The sequence below is a fragment of the Micropterus salmoides genome, unplaced genomic scaffold (assembly GCF_014851395.1).
Source record: "Micropterus salmoides isolate LMB-PRFRI ecotype aquatic unplaced genomic scaffold, ASM1485139v1 Ms_hic_scaffold_6, whole genome shotgun sequence".
NCBI classification, from domain to species: domain Eukaryota; kingdom Metazoa; phylum Chordata; class Actinopteri; order Centrarchiformes; family Centrarchidae; genus Micropterus; species Micropterus salmoides.
Genome location: NW_024044348.1, coordinates 9,113,928 through 9,135,683, shown reverse-complemented (window position 1 = coordinate 9,135,683; position 21,756 = coordinate 9,113,928). Strand labels below are relative to the sequence as shown.

The 21,756-nt window shown below is 39.3% G+C and overlaps 1 protein-coding gene across 18 annotated transcripts in view; it reads left to right on the top strand.

The window, feature by feature from the left end:
* The first annotated feature begins 2,786 nt into the window (after positions 1 to 2,786).
* Positions 2,787 to 21,756, top strand: part of madd (MAP-kinase activating death domain) — a 50,374-nt gene continuing 31,404 nt past the window's right edge. For 7 of the 18 annotated variants that reach the window (XM_038701147.1, XM_038701151.1, XM_038701146.1 and 4 more), the window contains exons 1-13: positions 2,788 to 3,240; positions 8,914 to 9,131; positions 12,227 to 12,868; positions 15,188 to 15,491; positions 16,583 to 16,714; positions 16,864 to 16,977; positions 17,109 to 17,189; positions 19,205 to 19,261; positions 20,129 to 20,301; positions 20,694 to 20,929; positions 21,042 to 21,198; positions 21,312 to 21,415; positions 21,493 to 21,698. In XM_038701147.1, the coding sequence (XP_038557075.1) occupies positions 9,073 to 9,131; positions 12,227 to 12,868; positions 15,188 to 15,491; positions 16,583 to 16,714; positions 16,864 to 16,977; positions 17,109 to 17,189; positions 19,205 to 19,261; positions 20,129 to 20,301; positions 20,694 to 20,929; positions 21,042 to 21,198; positions 21,312 to 21,415; positions 21,493 to 21,698 (2,265 nt within the window). In that variant the 5' untranslated portion in view covers positions 2,788 to 3,240; positions 8,914 to 9,072. Of the gene's footprint in view, positions 3,241 to 8,913; positions 9,132 to 12,226; positions 12,869 to 15,187; positions 15,492 to 16,582; positions 16,715 to 16,863; positions 16,978 to 17,108; positions 17,190 to 19,204; positions 19,262 to 20,128; positions 20,302 to 20,693; positions 20,930 to 21,041; positions 21,199 to 21,311; positions 21,416 to 21,492; positions 21,699 to 21,756 lie in introns of all 18 variants that reach the window. The other 11 variants (XM_038701157.1, XM_038701161.1, XM_038701149.1 and 8 more) reach the window with 6 other exon arrangements.

Here is a 21,756-nt window from a genome sequence, read left to right as displayed (position 1 = left end):
TATTATTTACACCTGTGCCTGTCCAACTGTGACATGTTAAAATGTCTTACATGAAAAAGATTGTTGTATATTCCTGTCCATTGCCCCAGATGAGAGCGTGTGTCTTTGAAACCCAGTCTTACCAGATCAAGGGAATACTACAGTACTTATTACACTACAGTACTAATACTAGTACTGTGGGGAGTTAACTGCCTAGGCTGTATTTGCCATTTCAATTTATCTATGATATATAAAACAGAATGTATGTTTCATTGTGTTGGTCTAATGGCTAATTGAAGTTGTAGATCTTAATTAACTGCTTCTGCCTGGTGCATCAGCATATTTGACCCAGCCAACCTCCACACCATAGGATAACAGATTGTAAATGGGAAAATGCAGTGAGCTCCAACTATTGGTGTGTTGACTGAATACAAAATACTGGATGTTTTTCTTCCCCATTCTTTATTGTATTAACAGTGGTATGTTCTTGAGCCTGCAGAATCATCACAGAAACAAAGAGCATTTTTCTTTCTCTCCCTCAACAGTTTCTTGGAAAAAACACCTGACAAAAGTCCAGTTATACAAAAAACAAGAAGTTTCATTCCCTTCTGTAGCCGGATTGAGCTGCATCACTAATTTGAAAGCTACCAGACTTGCTATCAACATAATTATGCTCTTAAGTAAAAAAAAAATATATATATATATATATTCCTGAGGCACACTTTCTTATTCAGCAACAAATAAAGATAGAAGTCAGTGATGTTCTGGCATTATGACGATGTATTGTATCAAGCCTTTTGCCTTTCCTCTCTAAATTTGATTTATTTTTTATTGATGCTGTAAAAATGGTAACATTTTTTTGTTTTCTTACATCTTTCTAACCCTTGAGTAATGTATTTAATGGTTTTCTGACAGATGGATTAATATTAAGAGGCAGATTAATGTGGGAATGTGTAGCATTTTGAAACCACACCAGTGATATGTTTCAGTTGGCTATGCAAAACTTTCTTTTGGGTCCCTTTGCAATGAAATGTGAGGTTTGCTTTTTGCTTTTTGGTTTGCTGCTATATGCAGGGTATCGCTAGCCAAACATTAACCATTAGGTTTAAAAGTAGCCTCTGTAATATTAGGGGTGAATTTTCCACCAGTCAAATCCCACATCAACTGACAAGTGGAATTTGATGAAACTTAAGCTATTTCTCAGATCTCTGATCAAATGAGCAAAAAGCATCAATTGTTGGCTCGTAAATCTTTTTGTAGAGTAATGTTAATGCTGTAGGTATCAAGGTTAATTGTACTGTATATACTGTAATTGTTATTTCTGATCTCATTTAATTCCTGTCTTCAAAGGGTGACACTGTAAACATTATTGATATATAGAAATACAAACCTATTTTAATACTTGTAATTCCTGAAGATCTTCTGTTTTGTATGTACAGTATAAATTAAAGCTATGCTGTAGTGCTGATGTTTGGAATCAAAATCACTTGTTTGTTGGTCCAATTTATTTATTTTTTAACATAAATTTTTTAACATTTAACAACAGACTCAAATCAGACCGACTTAAGTGCAGACAAGTGACAAGACTGGTGATTATTTACTCAGATTTGTTTGCTTTGTTTACTTAAACAATGGCTCATGTAAAATATAATACCATAATTACAACACTAGCACATGTAGGGAAATTAGCAGCAACATCCAAGTGCTTTAAACATCTGCCCTATTGCACAAATTCTTTACAAGGTCTTAGACCCTCTTTATATTTTGCGAGAAAGAAGGAAATTAAAAGGTTGTTGAAGAGAGGAGTCCTTTAAGATAACTTTAATGTCCTTATTTTTTAATCTCACTTTATAGATTTCCGCCACAATTTTTGTTATCTTAAAGAGAGTAGCCTCTGGTGTGCTTTCTTCAGAATATTAGTGGTGTTATCCCCCAATTCAAAGTAAAGCAGATTGTCACTCCCATGAATGATGAGTTTAAGTAAGAATTCACAGAGGACAATGTCCAAAACACATGGGGCACTACACTACAATATATCATTGAATCAGTATGAAATGGCCATAATACAAACATCATTATACAGCTTTGTGAGTGGGAATTTCAGAAATACACTGAAAGACACTGAAAGCCACTGTGGCCACAGTTACAGTGATCAACTGCTTTTATGGATGGGAAAGCTTGGGTTAGCTTGCTGTTTATTTTCAGGCCCGTTATTTAGAAATGTACAGAAACCTCCGACAAGTTATGGCTTAGTAGCCTATTTGCACTTTACTTGTTAACAGCACAATACTGTTTGAGCCTATAGCCTAATTATAATTTGAATTACAGTAAGCTACATTTAATATACAGTTTTATACTACCAGAGGAATTTGAGAAGTGTTTGAATTTTTTAAACACTGAGTATAATCATGAGTATCACTGGTGCTTAAATAAAAAAATTAAATATACATGCCTTAGTACCAAATGTTACCAAATGTGTGTACCAGTGTCTCAGAACGAATATAGCTATTAATTTAGTCAGGTTTTATCTTCTTATTAGTAATTTAACTTGTCATAAATTGTTATAACAGTCATCATTAAGGGGGTTTCTCTATGTTAACAGTAAAGGTAACATTGATTTCAATTTTGCCAGAGCTTATTTTCCTTTCAGTAATTTTAATTGTCATAAATTGTAGGCTAGGTAATAATTGCACAGTTTGGGGGTGGTTGGGTGGCAGATTATGCTCACAGGTCCCCTCTAAAAGCTTTGGCCGGCCCTGTTGGGCGATAAAACACAGATAAAATACTGTCAACTCTTCAGGCTGATTACTGAATGAACCTCTACTGTCATAGGCTCACACAATCGTTAGTATCGTTACTATCGTTAGTCCCTGTAGGGAGCATTAATTGGGGTTTTGTCAGACTAGTTTGTCGCTTCCGTTAGGTCGGGCTATCAGTATGCGGAACTCCCTGTAGACGGATGATGATGAAGAGGATGTTGTGAAGGCAGGTTGTAACTGACCGAGCAACTCGTTCATCGACCAGAGAGGCGGACACACATTTCGCATCGTTTATTATGCTGCGAGCCTGTTAGGCGGAGTAGCAAGCCGTTAACCGTGTCTAACGTTTCCAATATTATACCGTAATCTAAAATAAATAAGAATTCGGACAAACACCGCTGCCTCCCTCCCTCTGTAACCGAAGAGGGCACCCACCACCCAGGCCGTCATCAGCAGCTGGCTTCGCAGCGGACGTTAGCGGCTAATCGGCTAATGTAAGCAGGTGAGGATAAGTTATTACTTATCGGCTGTAACGTTACTGTTTAAAACCCACCCAACACATTTTTGGCTTATATTGTGAACCATTTTCTGTTGTGGACGTCGTTTGTTATATTTCACAGGTTTATATTTGTGAGACAAATCGGTCAAGCTACTGCTAGCAGCTAGCCAGCTAGCTAATCCATCAGTGACGTAGGAAAACTTAAAGCTAGCAGAGCAGAGGTGAGGGGATGCATGGTTGGGATGAGCATGTACTAGGAAAAGCCAAGGCCTGACAGCTTGTAATAGATATAAAAAAAGGATAACATAGCCACAAGCTACACGACCATCTCTCTCGGAGTTATCAGGAGGCGTTGCCATTGTACCACATTCGTTATAATGTTGCCTTGAATGAAATCCTCCTCTAACCGTATGTCGTTACTCTAATCTCCCCAATCAGTTAGCATGTTAGGTAGTAAAAATCCCACTACACCTCGTAAATAATTTAAGCTTGTATGTGATTTGTACTCTGTAACTGACGCCCATTCCGTTGAAATCGTGTGTAATTTATGTAGCGTTATGTAAACTCCTCACTCATCACATCCAAAGCATCGTTTTACAGTTGTGTTGTCTTGCACAATGTCAAACCAGCTTCCGCCCAAAAACATCACTGCTATATGAGAAAAGGCTGTTAACTTAATCGTAAATGGATTGAATGATTAATAATTTGGGGGTAAATACAGAGATAGTGATCAGTGTCAGCAAGGTGAAGGGCATACTAGTATAGAATGAATGAACCTGTATCATCCTTTTGTGAAATACTCTAAATGTATTTTGAATTACATATTTGATCAATTTAGGACCAAGTTTAAGCAGCCATAGATGTTCCAGCCTAGCTTCATATTTATGACGGAAGACATGATATCAACCTCGATGATCGTGAAGCAAAATTTGACTTGGATGTCAAAGCCTCAGCCCAATAAAACAATGCTAAATGATTATATAGGACAAATACATCATCTATCCTGCACTGGAGTTTCTTATATGTGCGTCAGGATCTCCTGTATGATTTTTAAAATGGAGAGGGTATTTGTATATGATTTACACCCAGTGTTAGTCCACCACACAGTGAAAAGTGAACCTGTAGGATTGAATGCACATTTTAACACTGACTGAGTTTTCCTGTAGACTACATAATACTCTTAAGTGCTTTGATTATGTACATTTTGTGACCAACAATGGGCGTCAGAGGCTGGACAAGGTCTAGAAACCTTTTTATAAATGAATATATATATATATATATATATATATATATATATATATATATATATATATATATATATAATAAAGAGAGGAGAATATTACTTTGTCAGCATACTCCTGGAGAGGTTCAGGCTATCAATTTGTGCTAAGCAGTTTTATTGACAGGGACTGACAATAGTTCCTGTACCTGTTTAGCCATGGAAAATTGAATCTTTACTTCATCTCTCTCTCGATTGTGTGTCCTTGCTGAAGTAAAACTAATTCAGCAGTCATCTCCATCACTTGTTACTGCTGTTCACTTTGACTGGCAGGAAATGCTGTCCATGTTGGAGGCCTGTGAATCATATCTATCTCCTCTCTGTGCTTATATAACCAGCGAGTGCCGCCTGCAGACCACTCTGACCAGATTCATCTGTTGTGTTAACCTACATTATTATCTTGCCTTTAAAGATTACACAGTGTTGTGGTGATTCTTTTATCTCTCTTTTTACAGAGAAACAAGGCTCATTACATAGCTGACTCATTTAATACAGTCAGTGAAGTGGCGTAGTCCTTCTGTCCCCATCTAAAAATAATACTTTAGTCCTGTATCCTAGTGCTGGATGAATCTGCCTCCAGCTCTGCTGCTTCATAAAATAGCCATTTTGGCTTTGCACCAGGAAGCATTCGTGTTGCCAGACCTGCTTGTTGATTCATTATCCTGATGGTTTTGTAAGATAAAGACAGATAGATCTTTGTTCTGGATACGCCTAGCCCTCACTGTTGCAATATATTATGTTGTTGTTGAATATTTATGTTGCTGTGAGGGAGGTTGAGTTTTTTTACCACTCCAACATGATCAGATTTGTGCCATCTATGTAGAAATACCAAGAATTGTGTTGTGAACTAGGAGTGGTTCAGCACAAGGGTATGAGTAGATATTCTTATTAATGTTAAGTGACCGGGAACTTTGGTCTTCTTGTTCATTGACATGCAAAAGCCAGTAGGAGACTGTCAGACTTGCAGTGTATTTGAATAATTTTACCAAATGGGATGAGTGCTGACATTAAGCTGACTCAACAAGACACGTTTCAGCCCACTATTTGAATGTATGTGACAGCACACATCAAATACTGTTGCGTTGGAAAGTGTTACTCATTCCTTAAATTAACCCTGTCATAACAAGATATTGAAGTAACCAGTGGCTTTGATACTAATGTGTCAGTGACAATTGTGTAAGCATTCTCTACTTTGGAGCTATTCTGTAATTAAGTAAAATTGGAGCCATTTTCCCATTGTGCTTCATCAAGATTAGTCTAGTTCAAATTTGTCTTATGTCCCTCTGTGAATGGCTCCTCTACTCACAATATAAGCTATTAGACATAATTGGACCCGTAATGCATCTGAAGCCTTCTGTGATAAAGTCACCACTAATGACCACTGGACACATGCTGGCTGCTGGGGTTAATGACAACCTGTGTCTGGATGTGTGGCAGTAAGGACCCACTCATGACTTGCATGAAATCTGTTTGTCTGCCCTGTTATCTTTGTGTGCCTGGTCTGTTTTTTGTCAGACAAACATACATCTCTGAGGCATGAAACTTACTCGTGAAATGTCAAAATGTATTTAAAATTGAGAGATATTTGTATTTAATCATGCATTTCACATATTAATCACATAAAATGCTGTTGTGGTTTTAATGTCCGTATGGCCAAATTATTTTTGCAACAATATAGATAGAAAATCCATTATCTTTATTTATATATTACTATATTAAATTTTAACGTAAAAAGTTCATCAGTGGGTGTTAATGTTATTGTAAGAGAAACATACTAGCAAATGATTCTAATTTAAAAAAGCAACACAGAATCTATCAAGTGTCTGTGTTGCTTCAAGATAGACTGCCTCTGAAATGTGTCCAGTGGACATTGACACCGTTGTGGAAATTTGACGCTGCAGCTGGAAAAAACAACGTATCCATGTCTGATAGATCTTCATTCAAAAGCAGGTCCTTTAACAGCACTGAAACTGTGAAAAATCATGAATTCCAATGTTAATAGTTATTTATTTCACTTATTTTATGTTAAATCTCAAGTTAATTATGATTCTTTTTAAATGGCCTGTGGCTAAATGTGGTATACTGGAGCATTTTTCCTTGGGTAAATAAAATTAAGCTTGAAGCCACTGCAGACTTTTGTCTGATTATCTAAAATATTGAGAATTAATGTTCTTTTTCTTTCTCAGCCTACATCTTGCTTGCAAGTGATAGAGATGTGGTCATTTTAAACTTGTATCTTGTAGAAAACACTTACTAGTCATTTTGCAACCCTTAAGTCACTCTTAGCTTTTTCAACTGAAATGCATAAATGGTAAAAAAAAAAAAAAACACTGGCTAAATTATAGATCCATTAGCTTCTCAGCACAGGGATCACAGCCTTTAAGAGAAAGTGAAAACTACTCTGGGTATAGTGTTTGTGTTTCAGGGTGGAGTTCCTGCATGTGGCATTTGTTGGTGTTGGAGTAAAGGCTGTTCACTAAGGCATGTCACTCTGGCTTCCTTTTCACCAGGCATGTACTGCACTTGCTAATGTGGGCTTGTCCTGTCAAATGTGTTTTAACATCTTGGGATTCTTTAGTATTATGCATATATAAGTATAATGTATGAAGTATCATTTAATAATGTATATATGTGGTTTTAAGGCATCAGGGGTTAGAAGTCAGTCTCTGAATGAAACAGCGAGGGCTTCTTTGTAGAGCCGCCATTTTGTAACAATGTTTAACAATCATGCTGGGAGAAATCTGCTGTGGAAGAGACAGAGATACCAAGTTCTCCTCTGACTGTAGTCACTGCAGCCACAAGCTGTTCTTTGATATGAAAATGCCCATTATGCTCTTTCAATGGTGTTTCTATCCCTATAGATGTAAAATGTAAATGAAATGGGTTAAGTTTGATCCTGACCTCTGACCTCCTTGGGTGTGGGAGTGACCAGTTCCTTTTATCAGTAACATCACATTATTACAAATTGTGTTTTTGCAAATAGTTTTAGGCAGAAGAGTTGAGCTTAGCATAATCCTGACCTTCTCCAGGTTTATGTTTTTTTGAAATGGCTTGTGCATCCTCATCTTAACTTTTACATGAGTACATTCAGGCCACTGATCCTATGAGATGATTAAGCAGTCGTACTGTCGGTGTAGCTTTGTTTGAGCACAGCCTGCTCATTTGGGATCTCATATTTTAATATAACGTTGTCAGTAAATAGCTGTTCAGTTGTACACATGTACTTTATGTTGTAAGACTCTTTAATCCAGCTGTGTCAAGTTGATAAATTGAAGATTGCAGTATTTTATGGCATCCTGGCTTTGAGAAGATGCTAGACTGGAACAGTGAGTGGCTCCATGGTGGGAACAATAGCCATCTGACCGGTCAGTCAGAGGGATGTAAGGGCCAAAGTCCAAGCTTTGAAGTGTGCTTATTCCACCAAGGCCCCTAAGGTGCTTAATATATCAGCGAGCCTCTAGTGAAAAGTCTTTATCCTCCAGGAAAAACAAACAGCTGACAAAATCGTTGAACAGAAAAAAATCAACGCTAAAACACATAACATACATTCTTTTTGCTTTTATTACCTTTTATTTGGGGTCAAATGTAGGGAACATTGTTGTACGCTGGAGATGCTGATGTAGGCTTGTCATGTCTGACATTGTAAAATGGGAATTTTGAACATAAACCTGACATTTTTTTAATTGTCTTTCATTTCCTGTAAAGCAAAATGTAGATGTGACATTGCAGTGACATGACCAGCAAATCTATAATGCTGTTTGATAGCAAGCATCTTACATCATTAACTGTCTCTGTCATGTTCACTGATTATCAAACAAAATAGGAAGTGAGTGTTAGAAGTAGAAATGATTTACAGACTGGTAGTAGCCTTAATAAACCAGAATGCAATGCAGCTACATTTTACATCTTTGCTGATCTGTCATAAAACCGCTTCTTTGATAGGTTATTTGTTTGAACACCCGGGGACAGCAGGGCAGAACATTGTTCTCAGTTTGCTCTCATGTTTTCTCAATTGAAAAATCTCCTATCTCATTAATCTGAAAAAGCATAGTGGTTTTTAGGCCTGTTTAAACTTCCCTTTACCTTACGTAAGCAGTTGATGAGCCAGGTGCAGGGAAAGTGGAGGCTACTGCAGACCTGCACACAACTTCTTTTATAGTCCTTGACATTTAAAAAAAGTCAGACTATAAATAATGATATATTCAACCCAGTTTTGCGGCTCTGAAAAATCATGTGGGTGGTTGCTGTTATGCAGCGCGAGTGGAACAGATTTCTTCATAATGCGTCCACATTGTTTGTTATTGGTTTTATACTCCATTGTTTATTTCACTCTGGCTATAGAAACGCATTACCTAAGATTTAATCAATATTTCCCCCATCTTTTTCTTATGTTACAGGTTTGATTCAATCATTTTATGAACCATCACAATGATAATCAAGGGGCTGTGTTTCAACTTTACACCTGAACTTTCCCAGTTGTGATGGAAAGGCACCACTGACTCAAGAGGGAACATAAATCCTGGATGCCGTGACATACAGGACGTGGTTAATCCAAGATGGAGAAAAAGAAAATGTGCCCTCGCCTTCTCGACTACTTGGTGGTTGTCGGAGCAAGGTAAGAACTCAATCTTTAAATAGTAATTTTGTTGGAATCTCTGAAAAGAATATCTAACTTGGAGGCTGTAAATATTGCTTTGAACCAAAGTTTAGTGATGCCAATTGTGGAAATACAGTGAGGAAAATAAGTATTTGAACACCCTGCTATTTTGCAAGTTCTCCCACTTAGAAATCCTGGAGGGGTCTGAAATTGTCATCGTAGGTGCATGTCCACTGTGAGAGACATAATCTAAAAAGGAAAATCCAGAAATCACAATGTATGATTTGTTAACTATTTATTTGTATGATACAGCTGCAAAATAAGTATTTGAAAACCTGTCTATCAGCTAGAATTCTGACTCTCAAAGACCTGTTAGTCTGCCTTCAAAATGTCCACCTCCACTCCATTTATTATCCTAAATTAGATGCACCTGTTTGAGGTCGTTAGCTGCATAAAGACACCTGTCCACCCCGTACAATCAGTAAGAATCCAACTACTAACATGGCCAAGACCAAAGAGCTGTCCAAAGACACTAGAGACAAAATTGTACACCTCTACAAGGCTGGAAAGGGCTACGGGGAAATTGCCAAGCAGCTTGGTGAAAAAAGGTCCACTGTTGGAGCAATCATTAGAAAATGGAAGAAGCTAAACATGACTGTCAATCTCCCTCGGACTGGGGCTCCATGCAAGATCTCACCTCGTGGGGTCTCAATGATCCTAAGAAAGGTGAGAAATCAGCCCAGAACTACACGGGAGGAGCTGGTCAATGACCTGAAAAGAGCTGGGACCACCGTTTCCAAGGTTACTGTTGGTAATACACTAAGACGTCATGGTTTGAAATCATGCATGGCACGGAAGGTTCCCCTGCTTCAACCAGCACATGTCAAGGCCCGTCTTCAGTTTGCCAATGACCATTTGGATGATCCAGAGGAGTCATGGGAGAAAGTCATGTGGTCAGATGAGACCAAAATAGAACGTTTTGGTCATAATTCCACTAACTGTGTTTGGAGGAAGAAGAATGATGAGTACCATCCCAAGAACACCATCCCTACTGTGAAGCATGGGGGTGTTTTTCTGCACATGGGACAGGGCGACTGCACTGTATTAAGGAGAGGATGACCGGGGCCATGTATTGCGAGATTTTGGGGAACAACCTCCTTCCCTCAGTTAGAGCATTGAAGATGGGTCGAGGCTGGGTCTCCCAACATGACAATGACCCGAAGCACACAGCCAGGATAACCAAGGAGTGGCTCTGTAAGAAGCATATCAAGGTTCTGGCGTGGCCTAGCCAGTCTCCAGATCTAAACCCAATAGAGAATCTTTGGAGGGAGCTCAAACTCCGTGTTTCTCAGCGACAGGCCAGAAACCTGACTCATCTAGAGAAGATCTGTGTGGAGGAGTGGGCCAAAATCCCTCCTGCAGTGTGTGCAAACCTGGTGAAAAACTACAGGAAACGTTTGACCTCTGTAATTGCAAACAAAGGCTACTGTACCAAATATAACATTGATTTTCTCAGGTGTTCAAATACTCATTTGCAGCTGTATCATACAAATAAATAGTTAACAAATCATACATTGTGATTTCTGGATTTTCCTTTTTAGATTATGTCTCTCACAGTGGACATGCACCTACGATGACAATTTCAGACCCCTCCAGGATTTCTAAGTGGGAGAACTTGCAAAATAGCAGGGTGTTCAAATACTTATTTTCCTCACTGTATATGTAGTCAAGACTTGGAGTGGGGTGTTCTTTACTGATCTATTCATTTTGACATCTCGCATCTAAAATAGCTATACAGTGTTACAGCTACCGAACCCATGAACGCTCTGTCAGACCAACAATTGTACTGTGCCAAAAATTGCACTCATTCATTTTATTGATACTGTTAGTTGCTGCTATAAGGGGTGTTGTAGCAGAGGTTCTAGCTGAAAATATAGCTCTGCTTTTGACATGGCACAAGGCAGCATCATCACTCACAATCACAACATCAAATCATCATCATGTATGTAAAAGCACACAAAGTTCACTACGCAAGTGCAGAAACAGATGAAAAGATGACAGGTGCCAATGCTATGATCTGAATGCACCCTAATTGCTTGCCAGTGTTGACATTTGACAGTTTCAAGAGTTCAATAACTTCATGCATCAGTTGCTTACTCCCACATGATGGAGCATGCATAATGAAGTATAGTAGCACATTGTTTCAAGTGAAGTAGCCACAGGAGAAAGGGATGATTCACATGAACATAGTGAAACTGGAGAACTGTCTACTACTGATACTACTAAGTATCTCTATTGGTACATTTAGGGAGATAAACATGTGCTTTATTACCTCAGGGGACCAGGGGACCAGGGGACACTCCCCACCCACTACCCATGTATGAGAGAGGGAAATTTGACTTACCTAGAAATTGTCGTCCATAGGTCATAGTTCAACCTCATGCTTCTTCTGTGTTTAATTACAGCCGGGTCAGGTGGAGAATGCATTCATTGTAAAAAGTATACGCATACTGTGTGCGCGTGTGCGCCTTCTGGTAATAAGACACAAGGGAGCATGATAAGATGCAGGTTGAAGGCATGGAGGTATGATTTGTGGTGAGCACCAAGATGTTCCATTACTCAAACAACACTCGCATAACAATATTGTTGCCAGCAAGTTGCGTTTTGTATTGAAATTCATTATTACTGACTTTGTCTAAGGGAAAAATCTTTTTGTAATACTTGGCTAGCAGCTAGCCTATGCATCGCTAGCTGTTGTCCTGAGGTCTCTGGTTGGATTACTCACTTCTCTAAAACTAACACTGGTGATCCTGGGGTAACACACACTCTCACTCTCACTCACAAATTTGCTTCTGTAACCACCAGACTACTGTCAGGGCTTTGTTAGCCGTTGCGTTGTACTATCAAGTGATATAAGGCCTTCATTACTCCCATATGAAATGCTTTTCTCATCACTTAGTGACACTTTGAAATTAAATTCAAAACTGTGAGGGGACATAAGTTTGCAGATATACCAGATATGAGTTGTGAAATGCACGTAGAATTAGGTGTAGCACTACAGCATAAGTTGTTGGTCTAAAAACAAAACAAATCTTTGTTCATCTCCCCTCCAGGCAACCAAGTAGTGACAGTGTGGCCCAGACACCTCAGCTCCTTCGCCGCTACCCGCTTGAGGACTACCATGACTTCCCACTCTCACCAGACGTGGTGTTTTTCTGCCAACCAGAGGGCTGCCTGAGTATACGCCATCGTAGGGTTAGCCTTCGTGACGACTCCTCATTCGTTTTCACGCTGACCGACAAGGACTCAGGAACCACCCGCTATGGAATCTGCGTCAACTTCTACCGTTCCTTTCAGCGAGGACATCACCGTACTCGCGGGGACAAGACCAGCCACACCGAGACAGCAGCGCAGGCGGCGGAGACCACTAGTGACGGGTCTGATGGCAGCAGTGGAGGCCCACACTCCACGTTATCTCCGCCTAACAATGCTGAGTCAGCACCTCCGCCAGCCTCGGGAGAAGAGAGTGGACAACTAGGGGCCGAGTTAAACGCCGGCAAGTCCCCACAGCAAAGGCGGCGCGCTGCTAGGATGGCAGCCAGGAATCGCAACAGCACGCTGACCTCGCTGTGCATACTCAGCCACTACCCCTTCTTCTCCACCTTCAGGGAATGTTTATATATTCTCAAGAGGCTGGTGGACTGCTGCAGTCAGAGGCTAACTCAACGAGCTGGGCTCCCTCGTGCCACTCAGAGGTAAGGCTTAGGATAGTATCTGCATGTGTATACGCAGTTCTTCTTTTTTTGCTTACTTAGAATTTATTGTAATTTTGTTCTTGTCTTTTCATCCTGGTTCACATTTAAACATACATGTACTGTTTTTAAGGCACATGGCTAATTTGGTTTGAAGGTGGCCACTATCCAAACAAACTTTGTACAGAAATACCTAGATGTGGTTGATTGCTATGAAATTGCTGAGCACATTCATGCTTTCCAGATGATGGACACTTACTGTTTTTGACATTCAGTGACCTTTTTTTGTTATGTCACTCATCGGGCAAATGTCAACTTTGATCGCAATATCTCCTAATCTAACAGACATATTGCAAATAGGAAATTTGCAGAGTACGTTCAGATTACCAGGGTGATAAAACATCTAATTTAAATGAACCCATGACATGTATTTTTACAGCATCAATTTTTAGTCCCCGGCTTGGTTCTACTGCTTTCTTCCAGCCCTCATCTGCTTCTCTCATGGTCCACCTGTTATGTGTATGTTTGTGTTGCAGAGTTAATACAAGCGCCTTTGTCTGTGGCTCCATGCAACTTTGCAGGCCATCTGCAGCTTGTGTCATGTTTTCACAGTACGCTTTATGCTATCACACTCCACCTTGATGATAAATAATGGCAACCAAAATAACCACAGTGCATTTAAAAGGTTATGCTTTGAATTATTTATTATAGCAAATACTATTTCATCCAGTGTTAATAAATTTAGCTGAGGTACGAAGACCAGTTTAAGAATAATAATAATTGTGTGTGTTAAGTAATTTCTTAGAGATGTTACCAAAAATGGTGGTGTTGAGATGGATAAAAGATATAACTCTAAATCAGAAAATAAAAATAGAAAAAGGTATCCACTGTATATACAACACTATGAAAAAATGGTATTTAGCAAAGAGCTGACCATATTTTATGTTGGATTTTCTTAATATACCACCATGATTGATTCTTTTAAGCTGCCGAAAATACTCAGCTAGCTGTACACTGTATTTTGCTGTGACATTGAGTTGGGACGTGACAGTATTTGCCGTGCTCTTTTGGTTATTTTATTGCCATGGGTGACACAATAGATGAAAATTTTGGAGTGACAAAGCGTTAATTAGGCTGTCACTCCTCACTGGGTTAGGCCCAGATTGTTGGTCACCCAGGATGTATGTTCATTCTCATCTCTATTATAGCTGAACAGCTGCAAAACCAGTACAGCTTTTCCCCATGTCACTACAAGGGATTGTAAAATGTCTAATGCACAGTTAATCTCATACCTTGCCATTTTTCTCTGTGGTATAGTGTCGCAGCCGATCAACATATCATGTGTATAGAAGTGTAGTTTCTCTGACAACCTTGAAAAAATGCCATTCAAGCCAAAGGTTGAAGAGACCTGAGAGTATTTCTTTGCTGTCATGGTTGCTTGAAATGTAGTGTGGCAAAGACGGGAGAAAGAGGCGAGCCATTGCATAATGGCTGCAAGCACTTTGTGCAGTGGCGGCTCTGACAGATTGAGGTCTCTGCTTGCCTTTGGGTAGCAGCTGCAGTTGGTGGGAGGGCTCCAAAGGACTAATGATTTATCTCCCTTCTTGTTAGACACACAGTATACACTCTTGAAAGGGTTTAATGGCACCGTGTGTGTAGAGTAGGGGGCATTCACATCACTAATTCGGCACGTGCTTAAGAGCCTCTCCTGTGTTTTCAATCTCATTTCCTCATCATATTAGTGATTTTGCTGGGTGCCAAGTCTTCATTTTAGCTGTTTACAGCAATAAAATGAGCAAATAATTTAGTTGGATCTGTTTTTAACCCTAAAATTACTCTTGATTGAATTGGAAAAAAAGTTTTATTAAGCTTAGCATAGTATAAATCTCAGTGGAACATTTTAATTATATCAATGCTAATAATAGTAACTGTCACTATGTAATCATGCTGTTACAGTGTCTTCTTTTCTTTACAGTTTCTCATAACTGTTCATGCTGCCAGTAATTGTTGCTGACCTACAGTGCATTCTTGCATTTTGGACTGGCATTTGCATTTATATCTGTCACACTTTGAACTATTCCTGTGCGTTTTTCAGTGTATGGGGGAAGGGGAGGAGGCACTTCAGTTAGTGCTAAAACAATTTTTATTTAGGTTTATCAAGCAAAAATGATTTCTCAGATTAGAATATCTATTGCTTCTCTCTGTTTGATATCATTATAAACACATTATATTTTGTTTTGGACTGATGGTTTAATGTAGTGTAAGGAAATACTCAAGTTTTCAATGAGGTCTGAATTTACTCTCTGTTTATGTCCTTTCCAGGGACACTATGTGGCGGGTGTTTACTGGGGCGCTGTCAGTTGAAGAGAAAGGCAGCCAGCTGCTAGCCGACCTGCGGGAGATTGAATCCTGGGTGTACCGGTTGCTGCGTTCACCTGTACCAGTGGCAGGTCAGAGGCGCGTGGATGTTGAAGTCCTGCCCCATGAACTCAAACGGCCACTCACATTTGCCCTGCCTGACAATTCTCGCTTCTCCATGGTCGACTTCCCCCTGCACCTGCCCTTAGAGCTGCTGGGTGTGGATGCCTGTCTTCAGGTCCTCAGCTGTATCCTGCTAGAGCACAAGGTAAGGATTTGTATTTTTAAAGACCCGGAAGAGATGTGTGGTTGCTTTCGACTGTAAAAAAATCACCTTCTGGACTTTTTTAAAGACCCACTGGTTGTTTGAAGGAGTAAGGACAAGTTATACTTAGCATGTTGTGATCTCCCTGCTTTGACAAAGAACGTTTTCAGGATCTCATGGGAGACATCCTGAGTGACCTTCATCAGACATTTTCTGTTAGATGTAGGCTCATTGAAGCCATTTTACTGCAGCATGGACAAAGTATGATGGTTCAAAAGAAGACTCTGTACTCTGAATGACAGAAAGGCAAGACTCATCTCTGTGTCTCCTATCTTTAACACAAGAAACATTAGTAGGGATGTAATAGAAATCTGTGTTTGGCTGGTGTAGTGTTCTGTTGTTGCTCTTGGTTTACAGTGACATTGATACGCTGGCTCATTTGCAGCTACTCCAAATCAAACCTAAGCTTCACAGCATCACACTCCTGAAAGACCATACTGCTGGATAAATGCTAGACATTTTCTCTGCTTTTCTATCACTCAGTGTTTCTCAATAATAGAATTTATCTGGCCTACCTACCTAAATTCTCCCACCCAGAAACGTTTTTATTATCCTAAATGGGAAATTTGGCTTAAAATGCAGATTGATTGAAAGGTCTTCCTGGATTGTGAAGATGAATTCAATACATCATTAAACTCAGTCAGGCTGAACTAAGTGCTGACTGAAAGCTTTGAGAGTCACCTCCTTTCAAGGACTTTGTGCTGCCCAATGAATTTTTCATAAAAGCCCTATTTTTAATATTGCTGTTAGGAATCCAAAGCAAATTGGGTTTAAATTTATATTACAGACCAAAAAGGGGAAATATGATTAAAAATGGATAGATGAGACATATTTGAGTGAGAGTGGACCAGAGCAAGACGCCAACTATGTTACTGTGTCTGTTTACATGTGACAGTATGAACATAACAGGGCAGTGAACACTCACCAAGTTTGTATATAAATACACAGGAAAATATAAATTTGCTTTATTCGCTTTAATTTTTTAAATATGTTGTGTTTTTCAGTCTTTTATTCGTGTTTCTTTTTTTCCCCAGGTCATTCTTCAATCGAGAGATTACAATGCTTTGTCTATGAGCGTCATGGCCTTTGTGGCCATGATCTACCCTCTCGAGTACATGTTCCCTGTCATCCCCTTACTGCCAACATGCATGGCCTCTGCTGAACAGGTAAAACTTAACATTTGTTATAAATATATTTCAAGTGGATGATGTCTTTGTTTTAAGATTTTTACTAAACATAATTTTATAATTGCAAATTCTATCAATTGTGAGAACATCAAATATTGACTGACTAGTATGTTTTCTCTTCCACACAGCTCCTTCTTGCCCCCACTCCATACATTATAGGTGTACCAGCCAGCTTCTTCCTCTACAAAGCTGATTTCAAAATGCCAGACGACTTGTGGCTTGTGGACCTTGACAGCAGCAAGGTTAGTACATCAGTATGGTGTTCTTCTCCTCCTTCTGATCTCGTGTTGTCTTTTATTCATCATGTCCAGATTTAGCTGACAACAATATTTTTCTTGCTTATCTAAATTTAGAGGGGTTTATTTGTCCCTAGGTTATAGCACCAACCAATGCAGAGATTCTACCACCTCTTCCAGAACCCGAAGCAGCTGAGCTTAAGAAACATCTGAAACAGGTACTGCATGTGATTTGTCTGATTCATCTTAAATATTATCAGTTCAAAGTTTTCTGCTCAGCCCAAAACCAGTAGCACAGCTCATGTTATATGATCATTTTGCAGAGAAATTGCTGGAACCTGGGTGCTCTGGAGCCGCTCTTTGATGTTTGTTCCCAGGACTGTTAGTTGATTTCACTCTTGTATAAATGCAAAACTTCTCTTTCAGAAGTGTGAAGAGTAGGGGCTTCCTTCTTCACCAGATTGTATGTATTGTAGATGAGTGTGAGAGCATTTGAAATGGGTTTTGTAGTGCACTAACATAAACAAATGTTTTTCTTTTCTTTTTTTCCTGTTTTCTTTGCATGCTCTAGCTCTTGGAGGTAAAATCAGATCCTAGGATCCTGCTACCCAACAAAACCTTTAGTAATACCGGTAGTAACTAACTTGCCTCCCTAACCCGATTATCTAATGTAACATCAGAATCTGGTTCTGATTCATGGAAAAGCCTCACTTGTTCATACTTCCACACTGTGAGCAACACCAATAACATATCACACCAAGTTCCATCTTTGCAAAGATGGATGCACAACTGATCATCACTCACACAGTGTTTTTATTGGTCAAGAAAATTTAGTCATGGCTGAACTTAATTACATTTGAAGTTTACCAGGAAAAAAAAATCATCCATAACAGTGTTCATAAATGTTAACAATAAATGAAATCCTTCACTGTAAAATGAGACCGACATGCTAAAATGACCTAACATTCACTTTTTAAATATATAATTATACATTTAAATGACACAGGGGCATCACCAAAGTTCAGTATCACTTTTAATAAAAACTGGCAGCCAAACACAAAGTTTCACAAGTTATGAAGTCAACACATACGCTGAAGCTGTTATGTTTTTAAGTATAATAACAACATTTTATTGTATTGTCTAATCTAATACAACCAACGTGGAACTTTCCTCATATGTTTTGTTCAAACTTTACTTGCTGTTTATGAAATTAATTTAGAAATTTAGGTGAAAATCTTTGCTTACTCTTGTTCAGTTTAATATGCCGTGAATCAGAGCCAGTTCGTTAGCCATGTGTGATTAGCAGCTCTCTCCCTGTGTGCGAATGTGTGACTGAAGGGCCGGTGTGTAGGAGTGCGCAAAGCCTCAGTTTAGCAGTTGTGTATTTGGAAACAAGCACACAATATTGATATCTTTGAATGGAGAAAATGTCACTGAAGATGGTTTAACTTATTATCTGAAGACTGTGATGCCAAAGCAGAATGCTGCTGATGTGAGAGTCACTGAAAATACTTGCACTTAACACTGGATAACTAAAATAAATCCATTGTATTATTTCTGCTCACCCAATATTTTGCTACAGGTGCTTTATTGTGCAAGTATTTTATCTATGTTTCTGAAAAGATCTGCTATTTTGTATATGTCATCACCACTCCATTGTAACCACTGGTTTGTCCCAGCTGGTCACCATGGATTGCTTTCATGTGTCTTTTAGTGGCTGGATTCTGTAGGTGATGTCTGGTTTTTGGTCACGTTACTGCTTTGTCTGTGTTTCTCATTGTCTTCTATGTTAAGCATAAAAAAAACTCTCTTCTTTCCACATATTCTTCTTTCTGTCTCTCTCTGTCTCTCTCTCCTCTTGCTCTTGCATCATCTTTTCAAAACAAACACAAATGTATCTTTTCTCATCTCCTTTCTTCAGTAAAGTATGGTAGTATTGTAGAATTGGAAATGAAAATGACCAAACGGCAAAATTTCATTGCAAAAACAAATCAAAAAGCACTTTTTTAATGACTTTAGATCTATTTGAGTCACATTTGGGTGGCACCAAAATATAGCACACTGTCAGCACAAACCGACAAATAGGGAAGTACTGTTGAAAGGAGTCAAAGAAAAGAAAGGGAAAGGGCCATTGTTGTGACCCTTCCATCGTGCTGTTCCAGTGTCCGTCACAAAGTTATCATTCCAGGCCTTCATGTGATTCTCCTCGCATCTCTCTTATCCCCTTCCCTAGTGTCTGGTTAGGTTGACCGTGATCACCCAAAAGCAGATCTTCTCCTCTGAAAATAAGGTTACTCATTTCTCCTCCTGTGGAATGTGTAATGCCCCTGCACGGATATCTCCTCTCTCACATTATTTTGCTTGTCACTACTACTTGTCTCCTACTCTTCAAGACTTGAATAAAATGCATAACAGTGTCACAGAATGTTGTGGACCAGTTTTTGATACACTGCTTAGCTCTGGCTTGAGCATGACTGAATGTGCGTGCATCTATCTTGGCATCAGTGAGTGTTCTTGTAACCAAAACAAGATATGATGAAGCTAATCACTTTGACAAATATAACATTCATCCAGACCCAGCAACTAAATGTTCCATTATGCTAAGCTAAACATTGACACTTGAGTCTGCAGCAGTTCCTTCAAAGCAAACCATGCATAGTGACTTACTTTCCTTGTGCCCCTCCTCTAAAAGGACACACCCACCACAGGCATCAACATGCATAAAACCGACCCTTCAGGTACATTTTATAATAAGAGTAAAGTAAAATTGTGAAAACTGTAAAACTGGGGAAAACCTAGGTTGGGACCTAGGGTTTATCATCTCTTACTTCACATAAATACAAAACTGGGCAGCAGAGATGCTTGGTAGTAAAATGAGTATGTTTGTTTAGATAATTTTCATTAGATAATCCCATAAAATCAGCTCTTAAACCAGAATTTCCATGTTTAAGCCCCCAATCTAGCAGTCAGTCACTTTGGCCTTAATTGTTTTGCCTCTATAGAGTGTGTAAACATTTATATAATGTCCCATTAAATTTAACAAATTGATACCATTAAATGTTGATGCCAATCGTGGGAGTGGTCTGTCACAGCACTGTGTTTTTGTCTTCAGATCCACTGCTATGTTTATAATTCGTGTCACTGTCACCTGTTCTAGGCCTTGGCCAGTATGAGTTTGAACACCCAACCCATTCTGAACCTGGAGAAGTTCCACGAAGGCCAGGAAATGCCCCTGCTCCCACCTGGACGAGATAAAGCTTCGCCATCTTCCACAGAGTTCAACCCTCTTATTTACGGCAATGATGTTGATTCTGTGGATGTCGCCACGAGGCAAGCCATGACTGTCTCTTTCCTTTGTTAATTTTTCATATTTCTCTCTGTAAAGAACTCTGAAAGGGGAAAATAATGACTGAAAAATTATATTTAGAGATGCACCTACATTAAATATCTGGGTCGATAACGATGACAGATAATTATCTGTTTGTTGTTGCCGATACTGATATGATAACGGATAATATTATTATTTTTCTAATACAACTACAATATTTAGAATATCTGTAGCTTTTTAATAATAATTAACAATAGTATAATTTTATTAATTATCTGCTAATAATACCAGCTATCTATAATAATATCAGCTATCTATATATTGTACAGCTTAATGATATTTATTTTACAGATTACAAGACCTATTAAGCAAGACTAACTTTTTTCTTTTACAGGGTCGCCATGGTACGGTTCTTCAACTCCCCAAATGTTCTCCAGGGGTTCCAGATGCACACTCGCACCTTGCGCCTCTTCCCCCGGCCTGTGGTGGCTTTTCAGTCAACTTCTTTTCTTGCATCTCGGCCACGGCGCTCTAGCTTTGCAGATAAACTTTCTCACACCCAGGCAGTGGAGTTCTATGGAGAATGGGCTCTCAATCCCACCAACCTCGCCTTTCAGAGGATACATAACAGTGAGACTCATTTAAGATGATTGTATTCTGTATCTTGTTCCGTATCCATTACAAAAAATGTAATAAAGTAAGTGTTATATATAACATTATACTCTGTACATTTCTGTCTCAGATGTGTTTGACCCTTCCTTAATCGGGGACAAGCCCAAGTGGTATGCTCACCAGCTACAGCCTGTGGTCTACCGAGTGTACGATGGAAGCTCCCAGCTGGTTGAAGCTATGGCTGGTCCCTTGGAGGATGAGGGCAATGAGTCTGACCCCACAGACAGGTGAGAAAGAACAAGATCCTTTTCAGCACAACAATCCAATTTAATCATTTTATTTGAGTTATTGGTTTATTGTGTTTTATGCTGTAGGTAATTTTTAATTTTATTTGTTGCAGTGGTAGTGACAGTGAGGCATACGATGACTCCAGCTCATCCTATTCCTCACTTGGGGACCTTGTAAGTGAGATGATCCAAGGTGACATCCAGGGAGACACACCAAGTAAGTAGTAGTAATAGTGTCATTACAAGAAACGCCATGACTGTAATTCCTTCTAATATTTTATCTCGATGTCTTAGGCGTGGACCCGCCTACCCATGCTGCACTGGGAGATGCCAGTGAAGTTGAATTTCAAGACTTTGAGGACTTCAGGGAAGTTCATGGCTCAGAGGGTCCACCTAGTGGGGACGGACCCATCGAACCTTCTGATGGACAACCTCTTCGCTCAAGCTCCAGCACAACTGCAAGCTCAAGTCCCAGCACAGTCATCCAGGGAGTCAACCATGTGTGTGATCATTCCAATCACTGTGAAGCTTAAATTCACTTGGAAACTGTATATTTTT